Source organism: Stegostoma tigrinum, chromosome 2, assembly GCF_030684315.1.
Source record: "Stegostoma tigrinum isolate sSteTig4 chromosome 2, sSteTig4.hap1, whole genome shotgun sequence".
NCBI classification, from domain to species: domain Eukaryota; kingdom Metazoa; phylum Chordata; class Chondrichthyes; order Orectolobiformes; family Stegostomatidae; genus Stegostoma; species Stegostoma tigrinum.
The window spans coordinates 14,176,187-14,192,365 of record NC_081355.1 but is presented as its reverse complement, the minus strand read 5'-3'; the positions used below and the strand labels follow the sequence as shown (position 1 = coordinate 14,192,365).

The 16,179-nt window shown below is 41.0% G+C and overlaps 1 protein-coding gene across 4 annotated transcripts in view; it reads right to left on the bottom strand.

The window, feature by feature from the left end:
- The window catches only part of LOC125460867 (myosin light chain kinase 2, skeletal/cardiac muscle-like), a 257,810-nt gene that overhangs the window by 178,636 nt on the left and 62,995 nt on the right, over positions 1 to 16,179 (bottom strand). The window contains exon 1 of one of the 4 annotated variants that reach the window (XM_059652550.1): positions 15,524 to 15,776. The exons of 2 other annotated variants lie outside the window; for them this stretch is intronic. In XM_059652550.1, coding sequence (XP_059508533.1) covers positions 15,524 to 15,661 — 138 coding nt within the window. In that variant the 5' untranslated portion in view covers positions 15,662 to 15,776. Of the gene's footprint in view, positions 1 to 15,523; positions 15,777 to 16,179 lie in introns of those variants that run through there. One more of the 4 variants, XM_048549056.2, reaches the window with a different exon arrangement.

Below are 16,179 nucleotides of genomic sequence, written 5' to 3'. Positions count from 1 at the left end.
CAGCCCTTCATATCTTCATTTAGCTGTTACATTCCTTAAAATCCAGAAAGGAAGTTATGAGGGTATTAGGCCTAAACAATATATTAAATTATAGACTTCAACCTCCTGTAAAGTATTTCAATCACAGTCTAGTTACTGGAAGGTTTGGTTGCCCATTCCTAGAATCAATCTCTGTTAAGATTAGAAGTTGATACCGTTTAGATGCCCACTTTTTAAAACTGTTAGTCCAAGTCTTGATGTTATGAAGCCTCGTATGGGCTATTTTATCTTTGAAGGAGTTTTGAACAACGTTGAATTCTGTGCAGACATAGCAAGCAGCACCACTCCTGACCTTATTCCTAGCTGGCTTGAACAGTTGTGCTTATGTGGCCGGAGATGTTATCAAACCTAGCTACTTTGCTGCAAATATGAATGAGTGCCTTTCATTTCGTATCGGTAAATAGAAAAAGACAATAATTTACAATTGTGATTTGCACACACCTATGATTTCTAAGGAAACTTTTCTGAAGCAAATCAATATAACAATTTTTATTTGTTGTGTAATATCACAAAGAGAACAGTTGCCTGAGTAACCTTCACAGAATGCCCTGTAACCAAACAGGTCCGGCCAAGATGGACAATAGGACAAGTCAGGATGCAATCATAAATATATGGCTTCTTTTTATATAATTTTAACATAACATGTAATTCACCCCAGTATCAAATTTGAATCATTGTTGCCTTTCATACAATGAGGCGAACTAAAACTCTGTTGACTCATGCTAATTTTGTTCACCCCTGTTCTTGTTGATCTGTGTTGGCTTCCGGTTAATCAGTGTCTCAACTGTACAGTTCTTAACCTGGCATTGAAATCCCTCCTCTGCTGTGTCCCTTCCTACCTCTGTAACTCCTTCAACAACCCTCTAAGATATCTGCCCAAATACAATTCTGGCCTCTTGGATATCTTAGATTTTAATTGTTCAATTTTTAGCCGCTGAGCTTTCAGTGCCATGGCTCTCTACTCTGGAGTTCACTCACTAATCCTCATCTACCTCTCATGTTGTACTGCCTCCTTTAAGATACACCTTAAAACCTACCTCCACAAGCAAGCCTTTTCTCATCTGTTGTCATATCTCCTTACGTGACTTGGTATCAAAATTTGCTTGATTGTGCTTCTATGACTCACATTGGAACATTGTATATGTAAAAAGCCTGTATTATCACAAGTTCTTGCAGCAATAATGCAGTAAACAGAATCCTCAATTTTCATTTTTAAAGTCAAATCTATCAGAGAAACATTCCCTACAATCAAGTGTGGGTTTCAGCATTCCTTACTCAATGAAAATAAACAACAGTTTTCTATAAAAGGAGCTACATTTTAGACTATGAACTTTGACACTAATTGGAGATTGGCTATTCTGAACCAAAAGTTCAAGCAGCCACGGCAGTGTAAGCAAAAGTCAATACATCAAACATTGCTTCCAAATGCTTACCCTTTTCACCTGTACACTCAAATCCATTTCATAAACAGACTCAGTGGTGGTCATTACAAACATAACTGTATTTGTAGCCTTAAAATGCATTTCTCTCAGATTTCATTATTAAGAACTGCAACTGCAATTCTGAATCTTCAAAACAATTTTATTGGCAATCTGTGCACTTCTTGAACCTCTGCCAAATATTATGGGAGCACTATGTAAGCCGGAGTCCTCATTTTATTTATGACTTCCATTTGCCAAAGTTCATCAATTTTGGTCCAGGACATACTCCCAGAGTAAAGTGAATGCCCTTGTGAGGACATACTTTTAGCCGGTACCTAGGATTATATGCTTTCTTGACAGTTTGACTGATACTGGTTTCATGCAAACATTTGCATTTTCAAAAATTTTCATTTGGGTTTTGCCACGTCTAATGTTGCAGTGTGTTTCTCACTGGAGACTAGACACATTTATTAGGAGGCGGACACAATGAAATGCCAGTGGTATTTTTAACCCTCTGTGGAACAGAAATCTCTGTACCTATGTTGGACTCCCATTATCCTGCCAATCTCTCGTGTTGGCTTGTGTTGGTTTAATGCTTTGGCCCTTCTTTAAAAGACATTCCCATCAAACCTGTTGTCTGTACTTCTGAAAGTGCTGACTCATAGAGTATGATTAATTGGGCATTTGCTGCCCTCCGTAACCACAAGAACATGTGTGAATCAAGGCAGTTGATGATGGAGAGGCTATTACAACTGGTAGTAGGATATGAATATTTTGCAAATGGAAACAAAGACTGATTTCTCTCCTCTCTTCCTTACCCAATCCCTGACAATACTTGTACTGTCACTTTGCATCAGTGAATGTATTGCAGCTGCAGGTCAAACTTGGAGAATTTCTGACCTTAGTTGACTGTCCAGGTTGAGCCACCAGGTAAGTTACATGACTCATATTTTCAGGGCTTCCACCCAATAAGAACTGTGCAGTGTTGGACTTGTGTTAGCACATCATTTGCTGCCCCTCTGCCATTCCACAAAATGGTGGAAAAAGGCAGCCAGGTGAAAAGCCATTTTAACATTCAGTTTGGGGTTGAAGCCAGTTGCCAATCCAAATACAATTTTTGACATAATAATATCCCTGTCTACATATAATTCACATCACGTGGTTGAACCAGTTCTCCTTAAAGGTACTGTTATAAGTCATGCAAAAATAAATTGGAATAATTCTTTATTGCTTTAAAAAAAGATTTTTATTATATTGATTACAACGAGGTCAGCAAGATGGACCTCATTGAATATGAATTTCTTGACTGGGGTGATAATCTGGTCCAATCAGGGAGACCTGGCTCCGAGGGAACTGGATCAGTGTCAAGGATTTTCCACATTTAAATAAGGGGTGATTTGATGATGAGATACCAGTCTCTGTGGAGTTATTTATAAGAATACAAGGTATTTGAATTCTCTTTCCAGCTTCATAAAAACCTTCCAGCCTGACTTACCCAAATGCCATTGCTTCTCCCAATCATTAACATGCTAATTCCAGCATGCCTCCCTGCAGAAAGTAAGCACTTAGCATAGCTGGTGTCTGCCCTGTCTCCCAAACAGAGTCAGGTCTCTCACTCCACTGCCTACCTGGACAGGTCTAAAGATTTTTATTGAGCCTGTCTGGTGGAGCAGAGACAATAATTTCAACTTTAAATACTTCTCTAGAAGCTGCATTGTGCTTTAAAATTACTGGACAACAAGAACTATGGACAGGCAATAACAGCTGGCCAAGCCAATGACATCTGCATCCCATGTGTTAATAAAAAGTAAAATTATTTCTTAATAGTCTATTTTCTACCTATCATCATAAATTTGTGTCATTGATACACTTAATTCCCGAGAGAGTATGAAGCACAAGTCTGTGCAAACAGCTGATATATTTGTTCAATTTAGCTGAGTGATAGTACCTTCATTGTATGTGAACTAAGTAGAGATGTTATTGATGTATAATTAGTGCCTTGCACTATATGGTTCAATAATAGGTGGTATGCTCGATGGAATTCACATTGACAAGATCCACCTGAAAACTGGACTATAAAACCTGAACAATGACTATCCTTTAGACAGGTGAAAAAAAAATCTGACATCCCTGGTAAAGTGAAGTTTCAAATTAATGGGAAAAGAGTCCAAGGTAAATTTTATACCATAGTACTGAATGAGATTCATGCAAGAGAACAGCATTTAAGATGCTATTTAAGTGTGAAGATCAAGATAATCCACAATATTTCCCCACAGTTAAATCAATGGCTTGAACACAGATACCACATGTGCCCTTATACCTAAATTCCCAATTTGTAGCCCTTTCATAAAAGCTGTCAATCAAAAATATCCTTCATTAAATAAAAGCTCTGTGTCATTGACAGCAGATAGAATCATTGACAGGAAATTTGTTTTCAGTGTATTTTTGTAAGAACCCGTGTTCTTGAAACCTGTTTAAAGATTCATTGCCCACAATTTATCAACAGTTTTGGAAATGTCAAGGGTAATGAAAATGATTTGCCAAAGATCCAAAACCTAAAACTAGGAATACTAGTGAAATTGCTATGTTTGAGATATAATACTGATGACAAATTATGCTGCAATGATACATGATTTGAACATTAACAACAGCTTTGATAAGTTTAAACATGTCTGTTGTGGAAATAAAAGAGCAATATGTTCCCACATTTAGAATGTAATGTAATAATCGTGATATATTGTCTAATTTTATCAAAAAGCTATTGTCTGAAAAAGACAAAACTAAATCAGGATGTTTTAGCAGCACAGTACGAAATTGTCATCCTGAATTTGGATAAGTCCTCAGTCACCATGGTTACTTGGCCTGTCACTCCACCAATGCCATTATTACACATTTTCAACATCATCCTCTTGTATCGATGGAACAAGTTAAGGGCTACATCAAATAGTTGAAGGAACTCATCTTGTCAATGTGAATTCCATCAAGCATACCACCTATTATTGCACTATATAATGTAAAGCATTACTTATACACCAATGCACCTCTATTTAGTACCTTGACTGTATACTGTATGTGCTATCATTCAATTAAATTGATGAAATATATCAGCTGTTTGCATACATTGTTATACATAACATTTCTCTAAAGAATTAAATATATCAAGGGACGACACAAATCAATGACCATAGGTGGAAAATAAGCTGTTAAGAAACAATTTTTTTTATTCACTCTTCGGATTTGGGTGTTTCTGGCTGAACCAACAGTTATTGCCCATCCCTAGTTGCTCTTGAAAAGGTGGTGATCAGCTGCATTCTTGAACTGCTGCACTCCATGTGCTAGTATATTTCAATGTAATTTTCTTTCATAGAGTACTTATATGTTCTTGACAGTAATTAACACTAACCTCAGTACTGTAGGAATGAAACACATCCAACAAGAATACATGGTTTGTAGTAAGGAAGTTAATGGGTGCATATCTTTTGGGAAAGCACAGAATGTACTATCATTAAAAGCCTGTGTTACAGTCTGACAGGATTTTGACTACTATAGTCACCAATTTATCATGACCTGCAATGGTACTACACATGACTGCAGAAACTGAAGGTTGATCTGCCTGAGGCCAGATTGAATGGCATCACTAACCCCTGCCAAACATTCCATTCCTGATGATGATAATCCCCTTCCAATTCCAGCAAGCTTTGGCCACAGGATTGTGTTACAGTTCTAGTCAGAGTAATTTCCATGACTGCCCTGCTGTTGGGTCGTCAGTGAGTTAGTGAGGATTCCACAGTGGGTACCATACACAATCTGGAAAGGGTATATGCATGTAGATTGGAGGAGCTCATTAAAGTGAAGAGGGAAAAGAGCCCGAGGGATCACATGATCCCTGCATAACAGACTTATTGCTGTGGTCTAGCACAGATCACATCTCAGAAATCGAATCTAAGGGAGTTAATGGAATTTATATTCCATGACATTGCAAACTTGATTACATGTTATACAAGGAAAAGTTAACAAGACTGTACTTCTGAAGTGGAACATCTTTTGACACCAGTTTAATGAGATTGGGCTATGACACCATCATCTGAAAATTTCCAACCTGTGCTCCCTGTAAATATGGCACTGAACTAGGCTCACAGCAACATAGGATTTCTTCCTGGATGTATCCTGCCTCTGGTGCTCCAAGAAACATAATGTGACAATGTGTCATTTGGCCTCTATACCCTGCTAATTTTGTCAATAGCATTTGTCTCTCTAACTTCTGTGGCATCCTGTGTGCTAGTTGAGTGGTCAGGAAATAGAATGAGTGTCCATGTCTCTTTGTAGTTGTATGTGCAGGATAGCTGATATGTAATCTGCTGCAACATTTGTGCTTAATTTACAAATACCCTTCCCAAAGTATTTGAGCTGTTATCCTTGAAGAATTTAATGGAACCAGATTCTTAACAGCACTGAACAATAATGGTTGAGAAGGAATTATTACATTTGTATGGTTCTGTATTTCTAAATCACATATGTTATGCAAAAGAGACAGTGCATGAAAGTAAAACTTAGCCTAACTTAAGTCTTTCTCTTCAACATCATCAATACAAGTATTATTGGAAAAGGTTTGCCTCTGTAATGTGCTGAAAATTCCAGAAGTTAACAAGTCATATTTTCGCATGATCATTAAAGAGACCACTCCCCACCACTCCCTAACTGCACTCACCTATCACCACCCTGCCCACCTTCCCCAAACCACCCCTCCTCTCTCTATTTATTTCCCAGCTCCCTTCCCCCTCCCCACTTCTGAAGAAGGGTCACAACCCAAAACATCAACTTTCCTGCTCCACTAATGCTGCTGGCCTGCTGTGTTCCTCCACCTATACACTGTGCTGTCTCTGACTCCTGCATCTGCAGTTCTTGCTTCTCTATGTCAATTGTTGCTTTCATTCTATCATTGGCATTTTTCTGTATTTAATTCCATATTGGTTCTTTGAGTTTATCCACCAAGCAACTTCCTTCCATGTTTACTTCCTATTTTTGAGAAATTGACACCAAATTCGAAAAGAAAACAACATCAGATCCTAGACAACAAAATGTGAGGCTGGATGAACACAGCAGGCCAAGCAGCATCTCGGGAGCACAAAAGCTGACGTTTCGGGCCTAGACCCTTCATCAGAGAGGAGGATGGGGTGAGGGTTCTGGAATAAATAGGGAGAGAGAGGGAGGCGGACCAAAGATGGAGAGAAAAGAAGATAGGTGGAGAGGAGAGTATAGGTGGGGAGGTAGGGAGGGGATAGATCAATCCAGGGAAGACAGACAGGTCAAGGAGGTGGGATGAGGTTAGTAGGTAGGAAATGGAGGTGCGGCTTGAGGTGGGAGGAAGGGATGGGTGAGAGGAAGAACAGGTTAGGGAGGCAGAGACAGGCTGTGCTGGTTTTGGGATGCAGTGGGGGGAGGGGATGAGCTGGGCTGGTTTTGGGATGCGGTGGGGGAAGGGGAGATTTTGAAGCTGGTGAAGTCCACATTGATGCCATTGGGCTGCAGCATTCCCAAGCGGAATATGAGTTGCTGTTCCTGCAACCTTCAGGTGGCATCATTGTGGCACTGCAGGAGGCTCATGATGGACATGTCATCTAAAGAATGGGAGGGGGAGTTAAAATGGTTGACGGCTGGGAGGTGCAGTTGTTTATTGTGAACCGAGCGGAGGTGTTCTGCAAAGCGGTCCCCAAGCCTCTGCTTGGTTTCCCCAATGTAGAGGAAGCCGCACCGGGTACAATGGATACAGTATACCACATTGGCAGATGTGCAGGTGAACCTCTGCTTAATATGGAAAGTCACCTTGGGGCCTGGGATAGGGGTGAGGGAGGAGGTGTGGGGGCAAGTGTAGCATTTCCTGCGGTTGCAGGGGAAGGTGCCGAGTGTGGTGGGGTTGGAGGGCAGTGTGGAGTGAACAAGGGAGTCACGGAGAGAGTGGTCTCTCCAGAAGGCAGACAGGGGTGGGGATGGAAAAATGTCTTGGGTGGTGGGGTCGGATTGTAGATGGCGGAAGTGTTGGAGGATGATGCGTTGTATCCGGAGGTTGGTGGGGTGGTGTGTGAGAACGAGGGGGATCCTCTTTGGACGGTTGTGGCGGGGACGGGTTGTGAGGGATGCGTTGCGGGAAATGCAGGAGACGTGGTCAAGGGCGTTCTCGACCACTGTGGGGGGAAAGTTGCAGTCCTTGAAGAACTTGGACATCTGGGATGTGCGGGAGTGAAATGCGTCATTCTGGGAGCAGATGTGGTGGAGGCAGTGGAATTTGGAATAGGGGATGGAATTCTTGCAGAAGGGTGGGTGGGAGGAGGTGTATTCTAGGTAGCTGTGGGAGTCAGTGGGCTTGAAATGGACATCAGTTTCTAGCTGGTTACCTGAGATGGAGACTGAGATGTCCAGGAAGGTGAGAGATGTGTTGGAGATGGCCAAGGTGAACTGAACATTGGGGTGGAAGGTGTTGGTGAAGTGGATGAACTGTTCGATCTCCTCTGGGGAGCAAGAGGCGGTGCCGATACAGTCATCAATGTAACGGAGGAAAAGGTGGGGTTTGGGGCCTGTGTAGGTGCGGAAGAGGGACTGTTCCACGTAACCTACAAAGAGGCAGGCATAGCTGGGGCCCATGTGGGTGCCCATGGCCACTCCCTTTGTCTGCAGGAAGTGGGAGGAATTGAAAGAGAAGTTGTTGAGGGTGAGGACGAGTTCGGCTAGGCGGATGAGCATCTGCAGTTCCCATTATCTCTAACATCAGATCCTGACTTCCTTTGTCACCAAATCTGTCCAATGCTCATAATCTAGTTTCACTGCTTTTCACCCTTTTCGAATATCTGGTGTCATGCTCTGTTTCTTACAATGGGTTAATCGTGGTTAGTACATGTTTTCCTTAACTGAGTATTCTAGTAGATGACCAGAAGACCATATGCAGTTACTGCTGCGTAACATCAGTTTGGCTGAATTGTTGGCACTCCTAATTCTGAAGTCTCAAATCCATCAATGATTCTGACAGCACAAATATTTGGGCACGGAATTGCAATGCTGAGGGAACACTGTGTGGTCAGAGGAACCATCTTTCAGAAAGCTAGCCACCAGGATACATGAACATCAACTAGCCACAAAACGACATGACCCACTATCACTCGTATCCTTACATACAGATAAGGAAGGACACCACTTTGATTGGGACAACACATCCATCCTAGGACGAGCCAAACAGAGACATGCACGAGAATTCCTAGAAGCATGGCATTCCAACCGGAACTCCATCAACAAACACATTGACTTGGAGCCAATCTACCATCCCCTGAGAAAAAGAACAGGAAATGACATCACCAATTCAAGGAAACCTAATCAGATAAATAGAAAGCAGGACATAACACCAGCGCTTCGTTGGAGGCTCACTGATGATGTTACCTAGAATGGTGACGAAACGTCTGAAAACTAACCTTCCAGCTCAGCGAGCAAACTCACATCCAGAACCTCAACCTGAGCTACAAATCTTCTCAAAACTCGCTAGAACCATCTTTCAGCTGAAAACTTTAATTGAGGTCCTGGCTATTTCTGCAAGGAGTCATGAAAGATCCTGCAGCACAGTTCAAAGGCGCAAGGAGTTGCCTTGGCAACAAAGGTCAATATACGTCCTTCAATCTGCATCAGCAAAAATAGTCTATTTCGTCATTTATTAATTTGCTGTTGTGTGAGCTTGCTATGTAAAGACTAACATGTTTTTCTACAGAATTGCAGACATTGTACTTCAAAGTGACTCACTTGTTGTGAGTCAAAGTGCCTGGGGATGGTCTTAGGAAGCAGTAAGGAGTGATGCGAGTTGGAATTGCTTCTTTCCTGTTCTTTGCTAAGGCCTGTAAATTGAAAAGACCAAAACAAGTCATTTACAGAAAGATTGATAATGTTCTATAAAGGTGCAATGGGTATTTTTGGTAATTCTGATCTTAAACAAAGTAATCAACTCTTCCCTGATTTATGTCTCACTCCCTTTTAAATATTTTTTAACCATTTGTTGCATATCCTAACCTCCCATCCTTATCCACAATGTACATCCATTGTATTTGTTTTCTTTTATTTCTTTGAATATCCATGGGCTGTCTTGGTTTTCATTCCAACACAAGCATGACTGGCTTCTCCCTTAAACTTCAGGGCCAGCCTGATGTAATCTGGAGTTAGTCCATGATCTTCATTCAAGAAAACTGGCGTGAAGAATTCATTTGGCACATCAGACATTTCCTGACAAACACATGATATTTCTGCTTGGTGACACTTAAAGGAGACATTTGGATTTTAACACTTCCCATCTTGTAAATAATAAAGTAATGAATTCCTCATTTCTATTCAGTTTTCTGTTTTCCTCCAATCCTATTTAACGCTCTTTGTATTACCAAACTATTGCTGCTTACTTTTCCTGTGCTTGCAGCTTTGCCCCTGTTGCCTGCGCTGTTTATAAAAGCGTCTCTCTCACTGTGAACATTCATACTTTAACACTGTTCACACAAAGGCTTATTTTCTTCAACATTTCTGAAATTAGCTTTAATTTTTTTTTAAAAAATCTGCTTTTTCTTTCACATTATTTTCTATGAGCCAAATGGTAAAGTCTTCATTTAGTATTGTGCACTGTTTTGGTTCCCTTACTTAAGAAAGGGTATAATTACGTTTGAAGTAGTTGACTTCTGGTTTGAAGGGGCCCTCTTATGATGAGCAGTTGGACAGGCTGTGTCCATTGGAGTCATGAAGAAAGAAATCCTTCTTTAAAATTATAAGATTCTGAGAGGACTTAACAGGCCAGATGCTGAAAAGGAATGTCCTATATGAGACAGACTTGAACTACAGGATGCTGTTTAAAAACAATGGGTCTCTCATTTAAGATGGAGATGAAGAGAAAATTTCTTCTCTCAAAAGGTTGTCAATCTATGAAATCTTATTCACCAGAGCAAGGGTGGAAGCATAGATTCTTGATTAACAAGGGATGAAAAGGGTATAGGAAAGACAGGAAGATAGAGTTAAAGGCGCAATTAAATCCATCATGATCCAATCAAATGGCAGAGCAAACTCAAGTGGTTGAATGACCTAGTCCTGCTCTAGTTCATTTGTCTGTATGTTGCTTGACAGTGAAAAAGCACAGTGGTTATGTAAATGGACTGGATGACAGTATAGAGAGGCTAGGTGAGGTTCATGATCTGTCTTAGAAGTTCACCTCAGAAAAAGGATAAGTCCACAATTAAAACCTGCACCTTTCAGGCCATGACCTTGTGACATACATTGTTTCAGTTAGCTGCCTCAGATGGGGACAACTTTGCACAAGCCTTAAGTATACTCGCTGTGCAAGTTGTTTAGCATTTTCAATATAATCAACCAAAATCTGATGAACAAGCCCTGTGACTATGACAACCCTGCAAAAGTGGGAACAAGTAAACCACTAGATGACATTTACCTCATGGAATGTCAGATCACTTCTAGACAATTATACAAGAACTGAGCATATAGTGGGACTCACGGCAAGAATACTGGGCAGGTACAACAGTGATGTAGCGACTTTGAGTAAAACAAGGTTTATGGAGGAACTCATACTGAGAAACTAAGTGCAAACTATTCATTCTACTGGATTGGCAAGGAACTAGCTACAACAATCAGACGTAGCCTTTACCATTCAATCTGAATTGGTCAAAATGAGAGATAAAAGAACTGACAGTGAAAAAGGACTGCAGAGCTGCAATGTTGATATGCTCAATGATGAAACTCTCCATGAGCATCTCTGATCTATCCATGGACCCAAAATAAATGGTATGGCACCAATCCTCTCAGCAGATAGCATTCAGTTCCTCTCGAACAGGCACAAGATTCTCTCTCATTGGGAAGGAGAGTCATATCGGACTTAAAATATTAACTTTGCTTCTTCCTCTATAGATGCTGCCAACCTGCTGAGTTTCTCAAACACTTGCTGTGTTTATTTCAGATTTTCAGCAAGTGCAGTATTTTGCTATCGTACGACCATAAAGAAAGCGACTGTTAAGTAAGCCTTTCATAGCCAATTGCATTTCATTAAAAAATTCGAGTAAGGTGGAGCTCAAGTGGTTCAGAAATGCTTAAGGCTGCTTCTGCTTGATCTCGATCTATTGCAATATAGAAAGGCTAGGTGAGCTCCTGGTCTGGTTTGAAAGCTCATCTAGGAAAAGGACGAGTCCAAAATTAAAACCTGCATCCTTTCAGCCACTGCACTTGTGGTATACATTGTTTCAGTTCAGCATTAGCTGCCTCAGTTAGGGACTGATTTACACAAACCTTCCGTATAGTCAATTTTCAGGGCCCCAAAATTACAACAATATTCCCAAAACTCACCCATACAAATGGAAAAGAAGCAGGTCCAGCTGCGGAAATCATCCTGGTATTTCACCTAAGCCTGCAGCCGGAAGAATTCCTGCAACAGGACTGTCACTCATGTGCATATTTGGTGGTGAACGAGGAATGGACAGTATGATCTTTGTGGCATGGTTCATTAAAGAAAAATCCTGCAAACAGAACATGAACCTGAACTGTTCATGAATCTGTCAAGTTCTTCAGCCCATCAAACTGTGAAAGCCTGTGGACTAATATGGTTGCCCTAAAAAGATTATATGGATCATCTGCTCATTTCATGCTAGTATGAAGACCAGTCTGATGAAAAATGGTACTTATCAGATGCCTTTCCTGTCACCCGTGCACCATGCAAGTCTGGATAGTGGTAAACAGAACTGTTACCATCGTCTATAGATAACCAGGTGTAGAACTGGATGAACACAGCAGGCCAAGCAGCATCAGAAGAGCAGGAAAGCTGACGTTTTGGGCCTAGACCCTTCTTCAGAAAAGACCCTTCTTCATTTTTCTGAAGAAGGGTCTAGGCCCGAAACATCAGCTTTCCTGCTCCTCTGATGCAGCTTGGCCTTCTGTGTTCATCTAGCTCTACACCTGGTTATCTCAGATTCTCCAGCATCTGCAGTTCCTACCATCTCTGTAACCACCACCTGTTTGCCATTTTCTTTTAAGAAATACAGATCTCAACAGAGTAGTGACTGAGTGAACACTGATCACTTCATTCTCATAGCCAGTCATTCAGCTGCTGTTACTTACTTTGATCTAACTTCAGAGCACTTTGGCTTTACAATAAGTCTGAAAAAGATCAAAAAAGATCATGTACTGATCTAGCCCAAAGTGCAAGTCACAATCAACAAAACATCTTTCAATCCTTTTAAATATCCTATTCTCTTGGAAATACCCTCTCAGCAATATAGCTTTCAATGATAAATACTGCCAATGCCCAGCAAAATCAAGATCAGCATTCTGCCTGTTCATCCACAAGCTCCAGACTGACTGTGGAATTTGCTTCAAAAAGAACAAAGGTACGTTTGGGACAATGATTCTCGCAGCACTTTCCTATGACATTGGCAACTCACTGACATTACAAACAGCAACTGGATTTGTTCCAGTCCATCACTGCTTCAGATCTATCATCAATAACAAGAGGCAGGACAAAACCTCAATCACTGAAGGTCTTGCCAGGTGCTCTTGAGAGCATGCTGCTGTGGAGTTTACATGGAGGATTTCTATGTCTGCAACGCAACATTCTACAGCCAGCTAAGCGGGGGAATCCACCCACCATAGGATGGTCCAATCTTGGATACAGAGACACTTTGACAGCCTGTAAGTTAGACCCCACTCAGTGGGTAAGAAACAACCTTGGTCAGATCCACATAGAAAAGTGCATCATTGAGCAGTCTCGCAATTTTAGGAGAATAAACCAGGCCCCTGCAGAAGAGACAAGTACATTATGAAAACCAGTGCTTTCATCGACTTCTTTAAAAGTAGATTCACTTACATCTCCTAAACAAGATTTGTTACAGCACCACATACAAGATGATACCAAGCTTTGTGGTGAAAATTTGGCCTCTATGCTGAATACTCATCCTTCAAAGTGATGCGAAGTGATCCATTGATTTTCATCTCAGCCCTTTCCTGATGCTTTGCAGTGTGTTCATGATTGAGTGTCCAAGCAACAGATGGGTAGGGTATAAAGTAGGTGAGATGATCATGTGGCTGGTGGTGAGATGGGTAGCTGGGTGAGTAGCGAAGTCATTTAGGGCATAGGCAGCACACGTTAGGTTAGGTTGGGATGTTGAGTTAGTGTTTTGGCAATGGTCAGAGTGAGTCCAGTAGGACCACTGGGTTAGTTTGGTGTTCGGGTGAGTCATGGAAATATGTTGTGGAGCTGAACTTAGAAGGTCAGAGGTTAGGTCAAAGGTTGAAAGGAGAGTCAGGAGTTTCATTTGTATACTTACACAAGAATTATAGTAGGGATTTTCTGTCTAACATTTCCGTAGTTACTGCTGAAGTAATTAAGTCACAACTACCTGAAGTCTTTGACTCTAACTTAAGGAGGGTCCCAGGAAGCAGAAAGTTGACCACTGGAAGTTCAAACTCCCCAATAAGCTGCAAAGAGTCAATGCATTGAGAGTTCTGCAAGGACCGTAGGAATATCTTGGACCATACCTCAGGTCACTGCTGAATTGGAGACTGGGAGATCTGGTCAATTGTAATATTTCGCAGTACCCACTAGAATTCACATCTTTGTCCTGTTTACTAAGTCAGCAAAATAGGTTTTTATTTACTACATTGGCATTTTTCATTTCATGGAATGTCAGTTTTGCTGGCAAGATCAGCAATTTCTGGCCATCTCTAAATGACCTTGAACTGAATGGCATGCTCGGCCATTTCAGAGGGCAATTCAGGGTCAACCACTTTGTATCAGAGATAATGGGAACTGCAGATGCTGGAGAATTCCAAGATAATAAAATGTGAGGCTGGATGAACACAGCAGGCCAAGCAGCATCTCAGGAGCACAAAAGCTGACGTTTCGGGCCTAGACCCTTCATCAGAGAGGGGGATGGGGAGAGGGAACTGGAATAAATAGGGAGACAGGGGGAGGCGCTCCCCCTCTCTCCCTATTTATTCCAGTTCCCTCTCCCCATCCCCCTCTCTGATGAAGGGTCTAGGCCCGAAACGTCAGCTTTTGTGCTCCTGAGATGCTGCTTGGCCTGCTGTGTTCATCCAGCCTCACATTTTATTATCAACCACTTTGTGATGGGTCTGGAATCACATGGAAGCCTGACCAGGTAAGAATGGAAGATGTCCTTCCTAAAGGAATAGATGAAGCATTACAATAATCACTTACAGTTTTATGATCACTGGTGCTGAGAGATTCAATGCCACATCATATTAATTGAATTTAATTGAACGGCTGCTGCAGTGGTATTTGAAGCCATGCTCCCACAGCATTAATCTAGTCCATCTGGATTACTAGTTAAGTGACAGAGCCACTATGCCACCATCTCTCCAGTTATGTAAATGCAATCTTCTGTAACTTTGCACTGAGCAAAATGCATCCCATATTTAGTCTCATCCAGTGTTAATTTCCATCATCGCATCATCAATAATAATATATTTTCTTTTGTTTCCTGTTACAAAGCACCAACTGTAGTTGTCAAACAGAACATGTCACTGACAGACACAGCACCACTGATTTCCTTTATTACAGAAGAAAACTGTCAGAATAGTACATCCATGTTCTGTTTACTTGCCAGGCAATTTGCCAAAATATATCCCTTTAATTCATGTTCAAATATATATAATATGTCATGCAAGTGATTAAACTGGTGCCTCCATTGTGTTCGTTCATAAATCTGTGGCTTCTATCTACTGTAGATACACTACATAATTTATTTTCAATGAATACATGGCATCATGCCCACAAACGTAGTTTATTCAGATATATCTGTCACCCACTGCACTACCAAGCAAGTACAGAATGCTAATTATTCTGACCGTGAATTATTTGAATCAAAATTTTGAGACAGTTTCTGAAAAATTCATCACAATGGTTTCCATTCAACATGTGCAGCAGATTAGGTCATAAAACAATCCATTGCTATAACATTCACACCTTATTGTGGGCAGAACTGTAGCAAGTAATGAGGCAATTCTTCAAACATGCAATAAGAAACACTACTTACTACCTGTGGCTCTTGGCATGAATATTTCTGTCCCTGTTGTTTGCAGCTAATCAATGTCCAGACCTTGTGCCAAAGGTAACCTAAAAGGCAAAGGCTGACTCCTATCCAGAATGATTTCACTTTGCAAAATAACTCCATTGTTCAAATCCAGTAGCTTCTTCCCACTTGAATATTAGTAAGAAATATGCTATTAAATATTTGTATTTGTTCCTCACTGATAAAGAATCGTGTAGCTTTAATGAAGCACATGTACAAGGCACAGTGTCTCTGACAAGTCACACGGCTCAATGTGAGTGGTGTTGCCAAGAGTCATACCCAAAAGGAAAAAAAATGCATTGGTCGTGTGACAAGTCAAAAACAGGTGCTGAGGAAGATGTGTGAAGGAATCTTTCATGTGTCATGTTGACATGTTAGCACGCAGCGTAGGATATACTATAACAGCGTAGACTTGAAACAGAAGGCCAGACTTTACCAACCCCAAAAGACTGGCTGTGTGGTGGAAAAGTTCATAAAATGATAGCAGAGGGCATTAGGAAGGAAGACAGATCTCTTCCTGGCACCTTGAGATATATCCAGTAAAGGCAGGCAGCCAATCAATTCAAACAACTAGCCAGATATAAAAGATTTATTGGCACAATGCGTGCAAAATATTGACA